Source organism: Diabrotica virgifera, chromosome 4, assembly GCF_917563875.1.
Source record: "Diabrotica virgifera virgifera chromosome 4, PGI_DIABVI_V3a".
NCBI classification, from domain to species: Eukaryota; Metazoa; Arthropoda; class Insecta; order Coleoptera; family Chrysomelidae; genus Diabrotica; species Diabrotica virgifera.
The window spans coordinates 168,512,391-168,536,215 of NC_065446.1; the positions used below are offsets into that span (position 1 = coordinate 168,512,391).

The window sequence follows — 23,825 nt, forward strand, 5'->3', positions numbered from 1 at the left end:
AGTTGGCGGATATTGGAATTATACTACTCCAAGGATGTATTAGAAGTATTATGTTCCTTCCATTTCATCTACCCCTAGGTGATCTAGTATTCTAAAGTATATACAAATTTGATGACGTATCTGGATATCGTCAGCGTACCGTTTTTTCAAGGTCTTATAGAGATATTCATCAAAACGTTTGACGTTCTCTTTAGAATTATACCGTAGTTTACTATATCTCTATATTTGGCGAGATCTGTTTTATTAGGCGCCATTTTTTGGTCTGTGAGCACAATAGGGTTCTAGTACAGCTTTTAGTTATAATTCGCAAGCATAATTTTGGAGACATTTATATCAAGAGGAATCGTGGATATGCTGGAAGTTTCAGTTCAAGCCATGCCTTTTTTATATTCTTAAATTTACATTGTTTCTTTGGGTTGACATTAATATCGAACCAACAGTTTTTAGTACAGTTTACCAGAAAAGTTAATATTTTTATTGCTATTACTATTATTAGATGATACAAAATGTAGGTAAATTGACAATAAAAAAGTATAAAACAAATATTTTATAAAGGAAAAATGATTTACACACATACCAGAAATTCTACGTCCTCAGTTGCATTGGACTCCGTAGATGTACTTGATTCGATTGACGTACCGGTTTGCGTTGATGATGGAGCTTGTACGCCAGCTTGTTGACAACAATCAACTGGATCCTTCATCCATTTCTCCAACAATAACTCTCTTGACCATTCTACAATACATTGTTAAATTTATATTTTTATATATTATCTTATATATTTTATATTATTTTTTATTTATATTTTATATTTTATTAAATTGAAAACTTTGACTTATATCTACCCTAACAACACAAAACATTCCAGGAATGTACTACCAAAGTTCGATCAGTACCAAATTTCAGAGTTGGTACCAAAGTACCAAATTTGAATGTCCTGGGCATTTAAGGAACATTCGATGAACATCCGATTAAATTATTCCTGGAATGTTACTATAAGATATTCTATGAACATACTACCAATGTCCTTTTTTAAGCCGCCAAATATTAAAATGTTATATTAGTGGATGCTCTCTCATATTAGAGACCTATTAAAAAAAAGTGTTTTTAAAATTTACTATATTGGTGGTATTTCATGTGTTAACAATTTGAAGATCCCTGGGATATTTTCCTCAGTTTTCTTTTACAAATAAAAATAAAAATAATTAATTATCGCAACCTTTAACCTTTAAGTACTAACACCCCGTCTCTCAGATGGCATCGCTTGTCGAAAGTGGGATATTTCCCTTCCTAGAAAATTTTGAAGGTCACCCGTTTATGACTTTTCAAGTTGGGTTGTTCTTTGATAGTGTTGAATTCGGCAATTTGCGGCAGGTTGTTATTCGAATGATATTTAGGCCCAAAGTGTGATTTCTATCTAATAGACGGGGTGTTAGTGTTTGTGCCCAGTTCGTCATTACACATAATGTGCCCCTGTTTGTCAAAAAATATTAAATAAGGGAATAAAAACCCTTAGGAAACTCTTTTAAAATGGTTTGATGAGGTAGAAGATGATAGAAGACGACATAAGCGAAGTGAAATCAATTTGTGATGAAAATGTTGCCACTGACTACCATTGCTACACTGTACTAACTATAGTACCTGTCAGTTTTTTTTGTGTTTTAACATTTTTTAAAAACCTTTTTATTTTAATCTTTCTTACTCTTTGTTTAACTCGATTATAAATTTTTAATAAGATTCTTTAGTTTGTTTAATTTTTATCACACTTTTTTTCAGGAGTAAAAAGGTGTACAAACAATCCTTCCATTCTTGTTATAATTTTTTTAATATTGTTAATAAATACAGAAAAGCTAGATTGATTACTGTGTTTTTTTTAGATAAACAATACTTTCAGTAAGTCATCGAGATATTTTTTTGCGTTAAAATATTTAACAACAAAAATTACCACTAAAATGTTAAACCCGTCTGTCAGGCGGTTAGTTAGTGTTTACGTCATTGATTTAAGATATTAGTATGTACTTAAGAGGAAACAGTAGCGATCAACAGGTAGCGAAAACGCGTTCCAAGATTGCGGATGTAATTTTGAATATTTTTTCGAGATATTTGGCACACGTATTCGCAATATAATAAAGCGGTAAAGAGCCCAATTTGAAAAATGTATTAATATGTGGAAATTACTATGTAATTAAAAACAATATTAAAAAAACGAGCCTGTACCGCCATTAAGAAGAACAAAAAATACACTTTCTTCAAATAAACTTTCTTATCCGATGCCTAGATTTTATGTCATTTTGGAACTACTAAAATTTTTTATTTCATTAGTAGTTCCACAATGACACAAAATCTAGGCATCGGATAAAAAAGTTTATTTGAAGAAAGTGTATTTTTTTGTTCTTCTTAATAGCGGTACAGGCTCGTTTTTTTAATATTGTATTTAATTACAGAGTAATTTCCATATATTAATATATTTTTTAAATTGGGCTCTGTACCGCCATTCTTTATTATATTACGAATACGTGTGCCAAATATCTCGAAAAAAATATTCAAAATTACAGCCGCAATCTTGGAACGCGTTTTGGCTACCTGTTGATCGCTACTGTATCACCTTAAGGGTTCACCTAAAAATTAAAAAGCATACAGGAACTTGTGAAAAAAACAAGAGAGGCATTCTGTAATTCTTAATTGCGTTCATTTTAAAGTTTTCCGCGCGTGTATTTGTGCACGGCGCGTGGTGTGGAGTGTGGTACCACATAATCTTTGTGGTTGGAAATTAGTGGTTTTTGCTATTCTTATTCTTTTTGGTGTGTTAGTTTTGACCTCGATGTTTTTTGTTTAAATAATGATGTAAGTATTATAAAATCCGTTTTCAATTTTCTTTATTCTTTGTTTTCTTGTGCCTGTGCTAGGTAAACGACGAGATAACGAGAAATAATATTGGTGAATGAATAACAATAAATATATCTAGAGTATGAAATGAATTATTTATGCATATCATTACCTTTAAATAATATTTCCTTTGATTGTTAATGGATAGACAAATTACATTCACTGTAATTTTTTTAGAATCATCTGAGAGAAGTGGTCTACAAAAAAACCCAGAAGGAAACGGAATATGCTAGAGCCTTGTGGCTATGAAAAGCAAAAGAAAGGTTTGCAAAGCGAATGTGACACATTTTTTTAGAATATTTAGGAATATCAGTAAATTTTCTTAAAATAATGTATGAAAAGATTTTCTGCAATTAAAATGTTTATATATTTATCAATGATGGTCTTATTTGGTATGCCCACATATTTCTGGTATATCCAGGGAATGCCTAAAAAATATACTTACTTTGAATGTCCAAAGAACATTCGTGGACATTCATGGAATATTCCGATTAGACATTCAGAAAATGTTCTTGTGCTTTTGGGGATATTCCAGGAATATTTTAAATGTCCTGTGTGTACCTTCTAGGAATATACATGGAATGTTTTCATGTTATCAGGGTAGCAGATGTTGCAATGACACCCAGGCCATTTAGGTAGTTGCAATTCTAGGCTGGTCGTCTGGATTATTTCAGTTTGGTTTAGAGATAGCTACATTGGCATTCTCCGATGAAAAACTAACGAGTTTTGAAACACTTAGGTCACTCAGCGATCTGAAATATAAGACGACTTTGGCTTCGTTTTGCAACGAAATGAAAATGGTTATTCATTTTTATTTCAATTAGTATTACTCCTATATGAGTATGTAGGGTCCATTTTTCGTTGGAATTTTTTCGAGCTGAACAGGTGGGATGTGAATTGCAAATCATAGAATTTCTTCATCTTCTTTTGCTCCAGCATCCGCTTGGCTTGCATTTTTAGAACCCACGGGAGTGTAACCAGAAAAATGGCCCCAATAATGTTTTTAATTTAATATTATTTTATATTTTATTAAATTGAAAACTTTAGTCTAGAAAATGCAGCTATGATATCCAGACCATTTATTTTTTTGCAATTCGAGACTAGTTATCTGGATTATTTCAGTTTGGTTTGGACATAGTAGTGCGGCCGATATGTGAAACAATTGCACATTTAATGATACAAGCATATAATTTGGACCACATATAATATATAAAGGTTCAAATTTAGATATGAGGCCATCTCAGATTTTGCTTTTTACAAAAATGGCGGGCATTCAAAATGGCGACTATACATATGTGTTTAATAGTACCATAACTCTTTAAAGAAAAGTCCGATTTCAACCAAATTTGGTATATAGGTTCTTTTTATGATTTATAAGATGGATGTGGTGAACCAGAAGAATCGGTTTACCAAAAGTTGTGTTTTTACTGGTTGTTTTTGTAAAAATATGTTTTTTTTTTCAATTTTTTCCCTGTGTATATATTAATTTTTCAAAAACGTAATACCGCAATTGAAAAGAGCGTAAAAATATTTTGTAGAAATTATTTTTAACTTTTTAGATATGTTAATTACCATTTAATAAATGCATAACGTATCTTCACATGTACCTATATGTGGCACATTCGTGCAAATATTATAAGAATTATTGTGAATTTAATGGTAAAATCATATAATTTGGACCACATATACTACACACATCAAGGTTCAAATTTAGATATAAGGCCATCTCAGATTGTACCTTTTACATAAATGGCGGGCATTAAAAATGGCGACTATACATTTGTGACTAAAAGCACGATAACTTTTGAACGAAAAGTCTGATTTCAACCAAATTTGATATATAGGTTCTTCTTTTGATGTGTAAGATCAAGGTCTTGAACCGAAAGAATTGATTTACCAGAAGTTGTGTTTTTCCCAATTTATTTTGTAAAAACATGTTGTTCTTTTAACAATTCTTTCACCCTGTATATAGTAATTTTTTAAAAAGGTAATACCGGCGTTGAAAAAGCGTAAAAATATTTTTTAGCAAATATTTTGAACCCATTAGTTAGGTTAATTACCAATTAATAAATGCATAACGTATCTTCACATGTACCTATGAACCTACTATGTGCGGCAGATTCGTGCAAATAATATAAGAATTATTGTGCACTTAATGCTAAAAGCATATAATTTAAACCACATACACTACACATACAAAGATTCAAATTTAGATATGAGGCCATCTCAGATTTTGCCTTTTACAAAAATGTCAGGCATTCAAAATGAATCTGCCGCACATAGCTGCATGTGAAGATACGTTATGCATTTATTAAAAGGTAATTAACATAATTAAAAAGTCCAAAATCTTTCCTAAAAAATATTTTTACACTCTTTTCAATGGCGGTATTACCTTTTTGAAAAATTAATATATACAGGGTAAAAGAATTGAAAAATAAACAACATATTTTTACATAAAAAACAGTAAAAACACAACTTCCGGTAAACCGATTCTTCCGGTTCAAAACCTAGATCTTACTCATAAAAAAAAAGAACTTTGTTGCCAAATGTGGCTGAAATCGGACTTTTCCTTCAAAAGTTATCGTGCTATTAGTCACATATCTACAGCCGCCATTTTGAATGCTCGCCATTTTTGTAAAAAGGAAAATATGAGACGGCCTCATGTCTAAATTTAAACTTTTGTATGTGTAGTATATGTGGTTTAAATTATATGCTTCTACCAGTAAATGCACAATAATTCTTATAATATTTGCACGAATCTACCACACATAGGTACATGTGAAGATACGTTATGCATTTATTAAATGGTAATTAACATAACTAAAAAGTTCAAAATATTTCCTAAAACATATTCTTACTCTCTTTTCAATGGTGGTATTACTATTTTGAAAAATTAATATACACTGGGTGAAAAAATTGAAAATAAATTATTTACATAATATAAAAGAGTTTTACATAAAAAACCAGATAAAACATAACTTCTGGTAAACCGATTCTTCCAGTTCACGATATAGATCTTGTAAATCACAAAAGGAACCTTTGTAGCAAATTTGGTTAAGATCGGACTTTTCATTCAAAAGATATCATGCTATCAGTCACATATGTATAGTCGCCCATTTTGAATTACCGCCATTTTTGTAAAAGGCAAAATCTGAGATGGCCTCATATCTTAATTTGTACCTTTATATGTGCAGTATATGTGGACCAAATTATATGCTTGTATCATTAAATGTGCAATTCTTATAATATTTGCACGAATCTACCGCACTATAGCTACATATGCATTTTCTGATGAAAAACTAACACATTTTGAAACCGTTCGGCCATAGTGCTTGTAGCGCTCTCTAAGCTAACTGAAATATAAGACAGCTTTGGCTTCGTATTGCAACGAAATGAATATGGCTATTCATTTTTATTAATATCGTCTTCTTTTTAACGTAACATTAAAATTTTTACCATTATTCCTTAGGAGAGCTTCGGCTGTAAACAGTGGTACTTTTAACATATCCGATGTATCTACTAATAATTGATCTTTTGCTTCCTGAAGGTCTTGACTTCTCAAACCACTGTATACTTCCTGTTCACTTAATATCTCGTCTTCATTTACTACGTTAGAACTCCCTGCCTAAAAGCCAAAGTACCAATATCAAAACTAGAATACAAAATAATAGTTATTTATGATATAAGTGTTAAAAGTACACGTTTAAGGCACACATGCGAAAGTTTGCAGAATGAGCGAAGCGAATCCTGCAATTCACATGAGTGCCTTAAAAATGTACTTTTTAACACGTATATCATACAATATTTTTTCTACAAACGTCTTATATATCAACAATTATAATTTATTCATTCTCAATTACAGGACAATATCTACAAAAACTTTTACTTGAACTTGACTGACATTCGATTATATATATTTTATATATATTTTTCTTGACATTACATCAAAACTGCCTATACTGCCAATACGTAAATCATAACAACAATAGAATAATATCTTACTTTTATTGTTGTATATTCTAACAAATTTTAACAGTTTTTTTTTTTCTACAAACGTGTTAAAAATACAATAATACAGTTTAAATTAAATTTTAAAAAACCTTTTAAACCACCTTTCTCAAATTGCGCAAGTTGTACTATTAATATTAAGGTTAGTAAATGAAATCTAAATATTTTGACGTTTCACAATTTGACAATTGACTTTTAACTGCAGTGCCTTAAAAATTTTAAGGCACTAGTGCTTTAAAGTAGCATTTTTAACGCTCCTATGGAGTGCTGAAAATTGCATTTTTAACACGGTTGTAGAAAAAATAATTTATATTTTAACTAAAATATTTTCGTTAATTTCAACAACAATAAATGGTTTATATTATGCCGGAAGAGATAGGTCAATGGTGGCTATTCTGGTCAAAAATAGAGTTATGTATTTACATAGAAGTAAAACATTTCGGTTTGTAAAGTGCTATATAATTTTTATTAAAAAACTAAAAAAGTAATTTAATTCGATTAAAACATAAAACATCAGAATGTGTTAGATATAGTCAGATTATCTTCAGTGACATTCTGAATAGTAATTGAAACTAGCACACTAGTTAATACATGGCCTTCAACATTACATAGTTATTGTTTAAATTGTACAATTATAGTACTACACAATGTCGATGTTGATAGATTATGAATGTAGTCCTTGAAAGCAGCATGTCTACCCTGCTCGAAAAAGCTGATTAGGTACTTGTCGAGGTGAATGACACTGACAGAATGAGGTAAGGGCTAAAAAGGGCTAAACCACAGGCTAATTAACCTAGTACAAGATATTAACAAACAATGTAAAACAAAAGTAAGAGTAGGACAAACAATTTGACAATACAAGACATAGTTATAAATACAGGAATCCGTCTAGTCGATTCACTGAGCCCTTCCATATTTAATTTAACAATCAAAAAATAATACAAAACCTTGCCAGAATAGCTGGATTTAAGATATGTAGCACATTCTTTATGGCCGATTCTGAAAACAATCTCCAAAGGCTACTGCATGCATTTAATACTAAAGCTAAAGAACTAAATATGTTCATCAACAGCGTGAAGACTAAGTACCTAGTAATTTTCAACAAACCGATCATATGCAAATTAGAAATTAATGGGCCGGCGTATCTCAGGCGGTAGTATGCTTTGCTCGAATGCTGGTAGACCGGGGTTCAAATGCCAGCGCCGGCAAGAGCAACTAGACATTTCTAAAAATGTCTATAGGCTCTAGGTCGACTCAGCCTTGATAAAATGAGTACCTTGGGTAAAACCGGGGGTAATAATAGGCGGTTGAAGCGTAGCAATGGACCTGTTACCTTCCTTGTATACCGTAGGCCCTAGATATAGCAGACTACCCTGCTATAATCCCAAAGCCGCGTCAGCGATATAAAACGGAAGACTATTATTATTACTAGAAATAATTGACTCCAAAACTGTGAAATAGGTGAATCACTTCAAATATTTTGGAGCGGAAATAACAAGCTATGGAAAACTCTCAAAAGAGGTCAGAAATTATATAATGAAAGCAGGTAGAATCTCATGATGCCTGAAAGAAATCATATGGAAGAACAAATATCTAAATATTGAAAGCAAAGTCCAAATATATTAGACAACAATAAGACCTATTATAATATACGCGGCAGAAACAAAACCAGACACCAATAAAACGTTACAAATGATGAGAACAGTTGAAATGGGAACACTAAGAAATACAGCCGAACCTGATTATTCGAATAGCCTTTGGAGTAGGGATAGGGATATTCCTATAACCGGTATTCTAATAAGCGGGTTCGACTGAAGGCAAAACTCTACGTGACAAAATAAGAAGTGAAGACATCAGACAAAACTGTGGAATACAGGAGATAGGAAGGTGGATCAGACAGACAGAAACGAATATATGGGAACAAACATATAAAGAGAATGGAGGACAGCAGACTCGTTAAAAGCGCAAAAACGAATAACCCAGTAGGTAAAAGACCTCGGAGTAGATCGCCAAAACGATGGCAAGACTGATGGACCTCATCGTCCGGGGAAGACTTGATGGCAATGAACAGGCAGTAGCCTACTAGCATGGTCGATCATGGTAGAAGGAAGAATAATAATTTACTTATCATTTTATTTATTTCATAGTCTAAGTGACGTAAGTTACACCATACTTTTTTAAGTTATACATATACCTAAATATCTTAATACTAATAACACCGTTAGCATTTTCTTTATAAATATTGTTACATTTGAACAATTTGTGAAATGAACAATAGTTAATTAAATAAATAATTATTAATATTTAATAATATTATTATAAAAAATTAACAATAATAATAATTATCAACTATTCTCGATTAAAATTATTAAAATTTAAAAAAACAAATAATGTCGTTCACCAATAGTACGCGGTTGAATAAATTGGTTGCCTGCTGTTAGAAAGGCGTATAATATTGTTACAATAATACTGAAGTGTATAACGCATCTCTTGCATGGGGACAAGTATGCAAGACACACAAAAAGAAGATACAAGCGATTCACAACAACAGCTTAAGAGAAGCAGCCAAAATCCCGAAGTACGTCGCAGAAAGATTCCTGTTCAGAGAGCTACAACAGGTGAGAGTCACAGAAATGATAACAGACAAGGCAAGGGTTAAATTCGCAGAACTGGAGCACCACCCCAGCCCCATTCTGCGAGAGATGCTAGGGTATGAGGCTTTCCATCGGTGGAAGCACAAACATCCTAAACAGCAAATAGTGGAATAAAATAAAGAAAATAAAGTGGAATAAATAAGGTAAATAAAGAGAGACAAAAAGAATAAAGTGAAAGAAAACTGAGATAAAGAAAAATAAAGAAGTAAAAAATAAAATAGTAGATAGTTCGTAGCTCGAAACACCAAGTGCCGAAGAAACACGTAACCAAAGCGTAGGTCCAATACCACGATCATAGATAAAGTCAGCCTACAAAAGAATATATAAAAAAGGCGCAAGCCACCAGAAAAAATATAAAAAACAAAAACAAACCAAAATTACTTGAGCACCAAGTCATTGGAACGAGCCTCGTAGGGCCTGGTACACTGACTTGGGGCCCAAGCAAGCAATTTTTAGTTTGCGGATAAAGTAATTAGAGGATAAAGGCATAGAGCGCTTCACGCTGGGCTAGTTTTGAAATTTGATTAGGGCACCACATTGGAATCTTATTACCCAGGATTCCATTGTGAAGAGCATTTGGCTATGATAGTTGTGACCCTATCGCGCATCAGCGTGCTATAGGGGGGAAAGGGATGGCCTGGAGCATTGGAGTGAGGTGGGGTGATCCCTGTTTTTACTCGGGTTAAAACACCTCGCCCCACTGAATTGTTACACCCGAATGTACTTTTTCGATAGGGTGGACATCTCTAACAGGTCGGGTTAAATCAAATTGCTTGCTTGCTTGAAGTGTAAATGTCTCGATAAACACTATTTTTGTATTAGCCAGGGATCCCAGGTCTATTTTCACCGTTAACGACTAACAAGCTAATTTTTCGCGAGTAGCTTTATTTTGAGGAGACGTTCAAATTTTTTCCTTACACTTACAACAATTTCCGTATGTTGTAGGTAACAAAGATAGCAGGGATAATCCAGTCGCATTAGACGAATAACAGGCCTAACCTTGCATGCCAGCTGTCTCAAATTTTATTTTTGTAATCTTTAGGGAGGGTCAATAGTAGTGTAAATTTAAAATCTCGACTGAACTCCGCCGTTGCGTTAGCCGTCATTTTGATTTTAAACGGGAACCGATTTTCCTCAATATCTCCGCTATTTTCAACTTCTCGACAAAAAGTACGAGAACTAAAATTATTGAAAATATGATTTTCTATAATTTTTTTATTACAAGTTTTTTCGTGCGGTCGATATTTTCAGAGTTTTGGGGGGAAATATTGACAGAGCATAATTGAATTATTTCGTTAACTCCATAACTCTGAAAATATCGACCGCCCGAAAAAAAATTTACTGAAAGATATTATATTTTAGGTCGTATAATTTTTGTCGAAAACTTGAAACTGACGGAGTTGAAAACAGTTCCCGTTTAAAATCAAAATGACGGCTAACGCAACGGCGGAATTCAGTAGAGATTTTAAGTGTACACTACTAATGAACCTCCCTAAAGATAAGAAACATAAAATTTGCCGATAAGACCATCCCTGCTATCTTTGTTATCTACCACAAAGTTGGGCGTCTCGTCAAAATGAAGCTACTCACGAAAAATTAGCTTGTTAGTAGTAAATGGTAAAAATGGTTCTGGGATCCCTGACTATACATATACACATACCCAAACTTATATGGAATCACCATGTATTTTTAAGTAATATTTATTTCTTTTGAAAAAACTTGTTATTGTTGCGAAGAATAAAGGTTTTTATTGAAAATAAATAATTCTATAAGACAATAAAATAGTACAACTCGGTACGCTATAGGTTATTTGCTTGAGTTGCAAATTGAACGAAAATAAATAAACTAAATTTTTCGTCCAAAAACGAAAATACGCCTCATTTGTGGGGTTATAGAACTTAAAACGGGGAAAGATTATTGGCCTTGTGGACCAAGTAATGTTCTCAGAGGGACATAGCTGTAGAGCTAGGCGTAACACAGGGCGTTCTGTCCAAAACATATGCTAGGTAATAGTAATAGGACTAAGAAAGCTCAAAAATAAAGAAAGGGAAAGTCACCAAAAAGTAATAACGGCTCGCCACGGTCGTTTAATTGTCCAATCAGGTGGAAGACACTCAAACATTTCTCACCTGTAGCTCCAAAGACAGCTTTCGGAAGCAACAGGTGTAACTCTTTCAGTTGAAACGATAAGAAGAAGAGTTCGCGCCAGGAAGTATACAGCAGGAGACAGTTATGGGTTCCCGAGTTATCCAGATAGCACAGGATTGATCGCCTAAATTGGTGTCTTCACCACCAAAACTGGAACATTGGGAATTGACAAAATGTGCTATTTTCAGAAATAGTCAGGATTTGTATAAAATCAGATGACCCACGAAATCGTTTACTTAGAGGTCGAGGAAGACAAGCAAGAACGAAAACTGTCAGTTCTGTTCACAAATATACAAGGGGAAGTGTAATGTTCTGAAGATGAATTGTGATCCGTAAGAAAACTTCTTTAGTTTTCATCCAATCAACTTTAAGTGCTCACAGGTATGTTGATAACCTGTAGTTAGCCTCTGGAAAGGTTCAAGGGAAGAAAATTTAATTTTCTTGGATGATAATGGACCTCCACATACCATTCGATTGACTAGAGACATCATTGAAGCAGAAGGTATCCCTTGTTTGGAGTGGCCTGCTTGCTCGCCCGAGCTTAGCCCTATTGAGTATTTGTGGGATATGCCTAAAAGAAAATTTAGAGCTCGCTGGGATAATCCACAAAACACCGCACGGCTAGTACAAGCTGCTCTTGAAGGATGGAGCAACCTACCACAACAAAATGTTGATAATTTGATTAGGAGCGTGCCCAAGCAAACTGAAGCTTGCATAAGGACTAGAGGTGATAACACTGAGTACCAAGGAAAACAAAAAAAATAAATAAAAACAATTTAAACATTATTCGTTTTCCATTGAAATTTTTTATGCTATTGACTGTAAAACAACTATATTCAATTTGCTTATTGTTTTATTTAATTGTTCTGTATTAATTTGTTATTAAATTGCCTTAAAATAAATATTGTTTTACTTCGTGTGTTCGTTTTTTAAAATTCGCCTGAAATAATAAGAAATATCAGATGATTCCATATAAGTTTGGGTGTGTGTATTTCTGATGGATAAAATCAAATTTTTTTTCTGTGATTCTGGCCTTGGTTTAGAACTAGAACTTTAAGCCACGTAATTGTATAACTTGTCACTAACTCAGGTGTAATGTGTAGTGTGTGTGTTGAGTAAGTGTCTTGTTACTTTGCAAAGTCGACGTCATTGTCTTTGCAAAGAGACGCTAATTGAAAATCAAATTTAAAAACTGCAAACGTGATAGCACGGAAGCTCATGTGAGTTATGACAGTTTATTTCGACTTTAATATCTGTCACATATATCACTTGATATGCATCACATGTTTAGCTAATCCCGTGGGTAATGCTCCGTGAGTAATGAAGTACTACTCACGGGTAAAGTAATGAGTATTATTATCTATTCAAAAATAGTGAATAATGAAAACAATGAAAACGGTCGTAGAAAAATATTAATATTATTTTTTTAATTGTAAGATATCATCAGTGCCGTAAGCTGTTTGGCATTTTATGAATTGAAGTTTGTCATTTAAACAAGGACAAAAATTTGAAATAAAAAAACCAGTGAGAAGGCTTATGTTCTATAAAGATTGGATTACATGCAAAATGTATTTTTTACCTATTTTGCCTCTTCTTTTTTTTGGTATTTTTTGCTAATTTTGCCTTTCTCTTAAATTTAGGAGAAGTACAGTCATAGTCATCTTCATTTAGTTCTTACAACACATGGATTTTTTATGGTTTAAATTAATTTTTAACTAATACACCTGAATAATGATCTAGATCATGTATTTGTGCAGCTTTGAGTTTGAACTTTTATGGATCTTGTACGAAACTCTGGACTAAATATAAAGTTTTATTGTAATTTATCAAATTTTTTGGTCTATCTGTTCGAATGTCACCTTTAACTTGTCCAGTTTCCTCAAAATGCATACAAGAATGTTATGGGAAAGTATAATTAAAGAAGTTGGCTACTTCATTATAAGAAGGTAAGGCAAGGTCTTCTGAGTTTTATTAATTAATATTAAAATCACAGCATTATTTGGTTGTTCAATACATTTTGTGGTTCGATCAGAAAAACACAGTTTTATGATTTGAGATACTAGTCCTGTCGCCAGGGGGGGGGGGGGGTACAACGGCCTCCTGTATTCAGATGGACTTACCCAAGTTTTTTTTTATGTATTTTGACCCGTAGAACACGAATTTTTTGGGAAACAGTTGATCCGAGTGTCGATAAGATTGTTATAAAAAAAGAAGTTAAGAAATTACATAACAGCGATTTATCGCAAAACAAATAGACTAAGAGCCGCTATAGGTGAAATTTCTTAATCATTTTAGGCACGACTTGACCCTATAACTTAAATAGTAGAACCTAAAAGAAAACGTCTGAGCACTGTGCCGTCACTTTTCAGTGGCACATGCGTCTACAGTGGCCCATCAAACTTTCCACTTATGGACGGGATACATAAATTAAAAAATACCCTCCCTCATTACCAGAATTTAATTTTTTTCATTTTTTTAAGTTCTATGTGATTAAGACATAAAATTCATCGTAATTTTATCCCACCACCCCCTTCTCCCTGCCCCCACCATCAAAAACTTTATTTTTCAACTTTATTTTTTTTTTGCGGGATGCAATCAATTTTAAAATTTCAAAAAATTCACGAGCATAGTTAAGGCTTTTATAAAACACGTCTATTTTTTATAGACCTGTAAGTTGAGTGTACATAACCTCAAAAAATTAAAAAAAATTTTTTTTTTTTGGAAAAAAGTATATAACTTTTTTTGGGGATAGCTGTAGATCTAATTTTTTCTTAGTCTTGTGTATTTTATCAAACAATATACTTCTAATTTTTTTCAGATTTTTATGTAACGCTAATCACCTTCAAAAATCCAAAAAACTGTTTTTTAAGGGGGTTTTGGCGTGTTTGAACGTGTTTTTCTGATTTTTAAATATTCTAAATGACTCAGTTACATCAAGTTGATTTGATATATTATGAAGTCTATAAAATAGGGAAAATCCCTCAAAACCCCCCAAAAAACAGTTTTTCGGATTTTTGAAGGTGGGGAGCCTTACGGAAAAATCTGAAAAAAATTAAAAATATAGTGTTTGATAAAACACACAAGATTAAGAAAAAATTAGAGCTACAGCTATTCCTCAAAAAAAGTTATACGCTTTTTTGAAAAAAAAATCTCTTTTAATTTTTTGAGGTTATGTACACTCTACCTATGCTTCTATAAAAATAGGAATGTTTTATAAAAGCCTCAGCTATGCGTGTGAATTTTTTGAAATTTTAAAATTGATTGCATCCCAACAAAAAAAATAAAAACGAAAAATGAACTTTTTGATGGTGGGAGCAGGGGGAAGGGGGTGGTGGGTTAAAATTACGCTGAATTCTATGTGTTAATCACATAGAACTTAAAAACATAAAAAAATGTAATTCTGTTAGTAAGGGAGGGTAACTTTTAATTCATTTATCCCGTCCATAAGTGGAAAGTTTGATGCGCCACTGTCGACGCATGTGCCACTGAAAAGTGACGGCACAGTGTTCAAACGTTTTCTTTTAGGTTCTACTATTTAAGTTATAGGGTCCCATCGTGCCTAAAATGATTAAGAAATTTCACCTATAGCGGCTCTTAGTCTAAAAACATTTTTTTTGTATTTCTTGGGGCATTCTAATCAAAAAATGTTCCTACAAATTTTTTTGTACGATGCATAGTTTTCGAGATAAACGCGGTTGAACTTTCAAAAAATTGAAAAATTGCAATTTTTGAACCCGAATAACTTTTGATTAAAAAATAAAATAACAATTTTGCTTACCGCATTTGAAAGTTCAAGTCAAATTATATCGGTTTTAATTGGGCCATGTTAAACAAAAAGCAACCAACCCTCAATTTGTAAATTAAGAGAAAATTAACTTTTTATGTTTTTCTAAATATTTAATTTTCCGTCGTATTTTTTTAAACGATAACTTCACTAATCAATAGTTTAATTTTAGAGCAATTTTATCATAGTACTATCAAAATTATCCTAATAAGTTTTTACAAAAAAAATAGCCATATTGAGGGTTGGTTTCTTTTTGCTGTTGGAAATATATCTAATAAAATGCAATCTGCAAAATCCAACCAACCCACAAAATCCATGAATAAAACCGAATAATTTCAGTCAACTCTGTAATACCATACAGTAGAATTTCTACTATTAAACATAATATCAATACAAATAAAAAATATGCGATAATCAGTCAAAATAACAAACCATAATATTTAAAAAGTAAGATAAACATAGCCTTAATCCTAAATCTTACCATTTTCTGAAATTTCCCGAGCCGCTTTAATTATTTTAACAGTTCTTGATTTAAACATATTTTTCGCATTAAAGATTCAAAGATTTCTTCATAATATAATATATATAACACAACAAATATATTTTAATATTTAAGCACGAAGTAATATTGGTCAGTACCTACACGTAAAAACAAAAAGATGCAACATTCCAGGAACCGTAATCGGCATAACAATATCAACCCACTTGGCTGGTACTTTTCGACAGTGCAATGTAATAATATGTTCAGTCCAGTGATACACACAAACAATCCAAGAGGGTTGGTTGTCTTATGCGAAATCTTAAGTGAACTATTATTAAACAGAAATAATTTGGAGTAGTATTTTTCATGGTTTAATATTTAGAATGGCTTGGTTGCTTTTTACACAATGTAGAATACACATTTTTAAATCGATATGTTTACCTTGTTTTCCTCAAAAATGTGGGTTGGTTGCTTTTTGCATAACAAGGCCCAATTATTTTCATTGCTAAAAATTTATTATTTTATTGTTAAACAAAGCTATAAACACCTAGTGCTTGAGTGATGTTTTCAATGATTTCTCATTTAAAATCGAACGAGTAGGTAGAGTAGGGTACAAGTGCAAGCGAGGCGATTTCTACGTAGCATGCATTAAAACGCGTGTATTAGGCACGTGAAACATTATGTGTTTATAGCTTTTTTTAACAATAAAAAAATAAATTTTTAGTAATGCATATATTCAAAACGGATATAATTTGACTTAAACTTTCAAATGCGCTAAGCAGAATTGCTATTTTATTTTTTAATCAAAAGTTATTCGGGTTTAAAAATTGCAATTTTTCGATTTTTTGAAAGTTCAACAGCGTTTATCTCGAAAATTATGCACCCTACGAAAAAACTTGTAGGAACATGTTTTGGTTAGAATGGCCCAAAAAATACAAAAAAATGTTTTGTTTTGCGAGAAATCGCTGTTATGAAATTCCTCAACTTCTTTATTTATAGAACCTTATCGACATCCGGATCAACTGTTACCCAAAAAATTCGTCTTCTACGGGCCAAAATACATAAAAAAAAATTGGGTAAGTCCATCTGAATAAAGGAGGCCGTTGTACCCCCCCTGACGACAGGACTATACACTTTATTATTTAGTATAGTTTTCTTGAACATCAATACACTTCTTCAAACGACATTCGAATTTATAAATTCCATCCCTAAAGGGAGAATCGGGAAGGGCTGCGAGATACGCTTCCATCATAGCTGTTATGTACTCATATCATTTAATGAAAAATGCTTTCCACGCATAAATTTTTTAGATAACTATTGAAACAAATGAACGTCATTAGCATACAAGTCTAATTAATACTGTAGATGCTCCAACAATTCGAACTTTAATTCATGGATTTTATTCTTCTTCTTCTGCCTATTTGCATCCACTTCTGGACAAAGGCCTCCCCATGAGTTATCCACTCTTCTCTGTTTTGTGCTATTTGGTGCCAATTTCTCTCTACTTCGGCTTTGTTGTCGTATAGCCATCGTTTCTGTGGTCTTTCTCTACTACGAGTATCTTCGCGTGGTCTCCAATATACAATTTTTCTTGTCCATCTTTCGATGTTTTGTAGTGCCACGTGTCCTACACAGTTCCATTTTATTTGTTCAATTTTTCCAATTACATCTTCCACCTGCGTCCTGCTTCGCACGTCCTCATTAAAATATATTCCCTCAGAGATACTCCTAACATTCGATCAGAGCTTGTTCGATCGCCCTCTGTGTCGATTTCAATCTATTGTCTGATACCTCTTTAAGTGTCATGTATTTTAGCAATTGGTAAAATGCTCATATTGTTGTCCTGATGAAAAAGGATTTTTTTGCAAAAAAGGTTTTTTCACGATTTTTTTTTTCTTCAGCTGGTCTAAAGGTTACTGTTATATCCACAATTTATTTCTCTATCAGTTTGCAAGTGATCCAAAAACAAATTCCCCTCACATCCCAAAAACTGATGCTAAAACTTTCTTGGACAATTTCTGGACACCAACTCGTTTCGGAGCCCAAAAACTAGGTTCTACCAATTTTTGAGCCTTTTGTTCTCATTGTGATAAATCGATGCACAAAATCTACTTTATTCTTTCGAAAACGCTTCAAGTGTTGCCGAGAAAGTGACATTTGACTGTGTTTGTGTGCATTTTTTAGCGAATGCGGCACCCATTGTGAACACAGCTTTTTGAGCCCAATACTTCTGCCAAAATATTGCTTACGGCCGGTTTCACAAAGTAAAGTTAACTTGTGGTTAAGAGATAACCTCAAAATTACCCCAGCGTTTCAGTTTCATAATTGAAGCTATTAATGCAAAAAGGTGTTAACTTACATTTTTGTAAAATTGATCTTATCAAATGCAAAGAGGTGTTAACATCCATTTCTATTAAGTAGTAAAGCCTTTTGTCAAAAGATGGCATTAATAGCCCTAAAAATTCATATAAAAAAGGAGTTAATATCCCATTATCAAAGAACCTGAAGTGCATAAAGGTGTTAACTCTCGACGTTTCTACAAGAAGGTGTTAACAGAGCAGTTAACACCTTTTTGCAGAATACGCAGAAGAAAACCTGCCTACTTTTGCGCGGTAAATCAAGCATTAGTTGTTTATCAGGTGTTATTGCATGCCGTTGTGTTTGTTTTTGGTGCAATTATTTTGTTGTGAGAAGGTTTAACATAACTATTTAGTAAAAGTATTGCAAAAACAATTTAGATATAGCCAGTTTATTAATAAAACTGACACAAATCATAGGAATTATCAGTTTTGGCTAAATTGAAGGATTCTAACCTAACTTTATGCGAAATATTAATTAGAAGATGAATCAAAACAGCAGAACTATACGTATCTTAGGGCTTGCACAGGAATATCAAGAAGAGGAACTGTTTCAAGATTCTAGTTCGGAATATATTCCTGAAACAGATCATGGTAAGTTTTTAAATTTATAGGTGCTTAATTTTTTTGTAACTTTGAATTCGATGATAAAGACTTATTTTGCTTTGTACGAGCATAAAAACATGTTTTATGCATATCATAGTATAGGTGGCGCATATTAAGTTTTTGTCTTGTTCTTTTCAGAATCTAGTTCGTCTGAGGAAGTGACAGTTTCAAAAGTAAAGAAAGCAAAATATTTTTTGGGTATGTTGATTGTCTAAAATTGGGTATGTTGATTCTCAATAGATATTCTGCTCATTATTTAATTTTTTTAGATATTGGCAGTCCTGGTAATATTAATAGTATGCCTGTTCAGACCCTCGAGGTCCACACACCCGAGGAAAGTGAAAACACAGATAAAGGTCTTCTAATTCAGCAAATAGAGAATGATGATGGTAATTTCTACATATAAAGTTTTTAACTTGATTGTGTTCTATTTAAAGCAACAATTTTTAGATATGAAAGAAATCATCCCTTCTAGTCAAGATAGACAGAACGCATATATGGAACAATAAGTAGTTTCTTCTGAAGAGGAAAATAATGCTCATATACAAGGTAAATTTTTTTACGTAATACATAGGGTAAATATTAAGCCTTTAAACCAAATTTTTAGATCCAATTCGCAAAATAAAAAAATCTAGAAAAGTTAAAGCAAAACCAGAAAATTGGAAAAGAAATGAAAAAAAGAACAAAAAGGCTGCTGGAAAATCATATATAAACTATAAAGGTCAGGTGCAGCCAGCTAAAAAGTCAAGTGTCGGTAAGCTGTTGTGTAAAGAAAAATGTCGACTAAAATGTGATTCACGTTTTACGGATGAAGATAGAAGCTTACTATTTAACCACTACTATTTATTACAAAATGACGAGAAAAATCTGTACTTGTTTAGTTTGATGAAATCTATTGGAGTAAAGAGGCCCACTTTACATGCTGTTCGTACAAATTCTTATGAATATTTTTTTAAAATAAATGGAGAATCTCGGAAGGTTTGCAAAGACGCAGTTTTATCTATGCTTGACATTGGTCGAAAAAAATTTGATTTAATTCGAAATCAAATAACAGCTGGATAATCAACTCCCAAAAAGGACGAAAGAGGCCGTCATCATAATCGGCCAAAAGCAATACCTGCAGATACCAAAATGACTGTTCATGAACATATTAAGTCTTTCCCAGCAGAAATGTCCCACTATTCTCGTAATAAGAACCCTTCTCGGCTGTATTTATCACCCACCTTATCAATAAATAAGATATTCGAGTTATATGAAGCGTACTGTGTCAAGAGGAAACTGGAGAATGTTGTGTCAAAAGCAATGTACAGGAAAATATTTGTTGAAGATTTTAACTTAGGATTTGGTACTCCCCAATCGGATACTTTTAAAGTCTGCGACTCTGGTAAAGCAACAGATGAACATTCGGAGAAATTTAAGAAAGCCTTTGAAGAACAAAAAAAAGATAGGGAGTTGGCTAAAACTGATAATAGTGTTATATACATTACTTTTGACATGCAAAAAACTCTGCCATTACCTAAAATTTCCACTAGCATTGCTTTTTATTTAAGACAGATATGGCTCTATAACTTAGGCGTGCACGTTATTAACAAAAACCAGCCAAATGGCAGGGGGTATTTTCATCTTTGGACAGAAGACAAGGGAGGTCGTGGACCTGAGGAAGTTGGAAGTTGCCTGCTAGCATTCTTAACCACTCTGAAACCACAGCAAAAACATCTTGTAGCCTGGAGTGACTCAGCAGGTGGTCAAAACAAAAACTGGTTTATTATATATTTTTGGCATTACTTGATAAAACAAGGTGTTTTTAATACCATAGAACATAAATTCCCTGAAGTGGGCCATACATTTATGGATTTCGACCGGGATTTTGCGGCTCTCGAAAAAGAACTAAGAAAGCATCAGAATATTTACACAGTGGATGAGTACCTAAACACCATGGTACAGTCCAGGAAAAAAACTCCTTTTCATATTATTAGAATGGAAGACAAGTTTGTGGATGTTAAGCAATTACCTAATAAATTGCAACTAATAAAAATAAAAAACAAGCTGACAATGGTAAAAAAATATCATTTAAAGATGTAAAGTGGATAAAAATTACGGAATTTGGTAAAACAAAATACAGATATTCTCTAAATGATGATGAAAATTGGAAAGAAGTTTCCATTCTAAAAAGTAAAGGAACTGCAACACGCCAGTCAACTTCAAGTACAGGTGAAATATTATTGCCAGTGGATAAAAGTAGGCCAATAACATCTAAAAAATATGAAAATATTCAACAGCAAATGCCATACATTCCAGAAAAATTCCGGACTTTTGACCATGGCCTCATAAAAGAAGACGATAATTAAATGTTTTTTATTAACTATAAGTTACACAAATTTTGTAGTTTTTTTTAACAATAAACTTTTTTGAACTCCTTTTTATGTGTTATTTGATTCTCAAATATAAAAATATGTTTGTACAAAAAGGTGTTAACTTACATTTTTTTCGTAATTTGTATAAAAACTCTGTTAGTCTTATTGATTTATAGGACTATGTCTATCCTCAAAAAATTGTGGGTTCATTTATTTAACACTTGTTTTTGTAAAATGCGAATTGAATTATTAGCAAAAAAGTTCTAGTCAATAAACTTTGATCTTAATTATCTCACATTATGAAATTTGCTATACCCATTTGCGTTACCCATAAGGGTAACCCACTCCAACCTTTGGTTAAAAATTCTGTGAGTTAACCATACTTCGCCGTTGACTTGATACTAAACCGCATATTTTGGGGTAACCTCTGGTTATCTCTTAACCACAAGTTAACTTTACTTTGTGAAACCGGCCGTTATGCTACCCAATGAGATGCAGAAGTATTCTACTAAATCACTTTCACTCACTTGACGAGTTTGCAATACCATACCCTGTATTTTTTCTACGATTTCTAGTGATGCTGCTGTTTTTGGACATCCTTAATTTAGATCGCATTCAAGGCTTGTACTACTACATTTAAAAACAACAACTCATCTTTCTACTGTAATAATTAAAGGCGAAGTGTCCCTATACACTTTCAACATTCGTTCATAAATTATTTCCTTTGTTTGAAACCTTCCAAAAATAAAAATTTAATCACTGCAAGATACTTGATTATTTTCATTGTAAAAAATACTGTGGCACATCGATACTAAAGGCTTTTAAACAAAGAAAGAATTGACAAAGTGAGATAAAACTTCTTCTTCTTTTTTTAGTTTCATGGCCTCCAACTCTTAGGTATTTGGCCAGTTCTCGTATTTAGACTGCAATTGGAAGGGAATCCTCTTTTCAAAAGGTCTGGATTTTTCCACATTCCCTTCTTTAAATTCACTGTAATATGATTGTCAAATAACTATTTTATATTTTAATTTGAAATATTGTTATATATTGATTGACCTTTCTTAAAGTTTGGTCATTAATATTATGTAGGAGATTTTGTATTGAAATGGGGGTTGGACTTCCTATATTAACAAGTGCCTGATACAGGTCAAATTGATATGTTTCGTTAATTGGGCATTCAAGTAACATATCGTCGCCTCAAAGCAACAGTAGGATATGTCAAATATTGTAGTTTCGAGAAAAACGCAATTGAAATTTTTACGAATTTTTTATTACCTAATAACTTTTTTAAAATTTGAATGGATTTACATGGAATTTTGTGTAAGTATATAACTTTACAGGTCTTATATAAATATTTATATTAAAATAAAAATGTATACCATTTTTATTCAGTTGCAATGAGAAGGCAAAACAATCTTACTTTTCAATTAGAATACGGAGTGCAGTCCAGTCCCTTGAATCGCGATTTTCGGCTCTTATTGGAGCCTTCATCGGAAGGAACGTAGGCACTGTTCTCCATATTTTAACTGATTCGTATCGAGAGGTTTTCCCACCCATTGCAACTGAAGTGATGATAGTAGGTGGCTAGCGCCATCTGGCATTGAAATACGAAGTAGTTTTCAATCCTAATAGTAAATTATTAATATTGAAAATATTAAAAAATATTACTAAAAGATTTTTAAATTGAAAACTTAGTGGTACACTTTCCTGGTGACACCTCCAAGACTTCTACAATTTGCAAGTCAAATGGATGCCGCAGTGAAGACGAGAGGGAAGGAATTCTACACTATGCAATTCACATCCCCCGTCTGCAGCTGGTATAGTTCCAACGGAAAAATGCACCTAGTTACTCTACGGAGTTATACGACTATAAAATAAAAATGTATACCATTTTTATGCAGTTGCAATGCGAAGGCAAAACAATCTTACTTTTCAATTAGAATACGGAGTGCAGTCCAGTCCCTTGAATCGCGATTTTCGGCTCTTATTGGAGCCTTCATCGGAAGGAACGTAGGCACTGTTCTCCATATTTTAACTGATTCGTATCGAGAGGTTTTCCCACCCATTGCAACTGAAGTGATGATAGTAGGTGGCTAGCGCCATCTGGCATTGAAATACGAAGTAGTTTTCAATCCTAATAGTAAATTATTAATATTGAAAATATTAAAAATATTACTAAAAGATTTTTAAATTGAAAACTTATTGGTACACTTTCCTGGTGACACCTCCAAGACTTCTACAATTTGCAAGTCAAAAGTCTCGTCTTCACTGCGGCATCCATTTGACTTGCAAATTGTAGAAGTCTTGGAGGTGTCACCAGGAAAGTGTACCAATAAGTTTTCAATTTAAAAATCTTTTAGTAATATTTTTAATATTTTCAATATTAATAATTTACTATTAGGATTGAAAACTACTTCGTATTTCAATGCCAGATGGCGCTAGCCACCTACTATCATCACTTCAGTTGCAATGGGTGGGAAAACCTCTCGATACGAATCAGTTAAAATATGGAGAACAGTGCCTACGTTCCTTCCGATGAAGGCTCCA

The 23,825-nt window shown here is 32.7% G+C and overlaps 1 protein-coding gene across 1 annotated transcript in view; it reads right to left on the reverse strand.

Annotated features, from left to right (window-relative positions):
* The window catches only part of LOC114339207 (ankyrin repeat and IBR domain-containing protein 1-like), a 202,730-nt gene that overhangs the window by 104,600 nt on the left and 74,305 nt on the right, over nt 1-23,825 (reverse strand). The window contains exons 4-5 of the mRNA XM_050649788.1: nt 6,343-6,511; nt 578-735 (exon numbers count right to left, since the gene is read on the reverse strand). Coding sequence (XP_050505745.1) covers nt 578-735; nt 6,343-6,511 — 327 coding nt within the window. The remainder of the gene's footprint in view (nt 1-577; nt 736-6,342; nt 6,512-23,825) is intronic.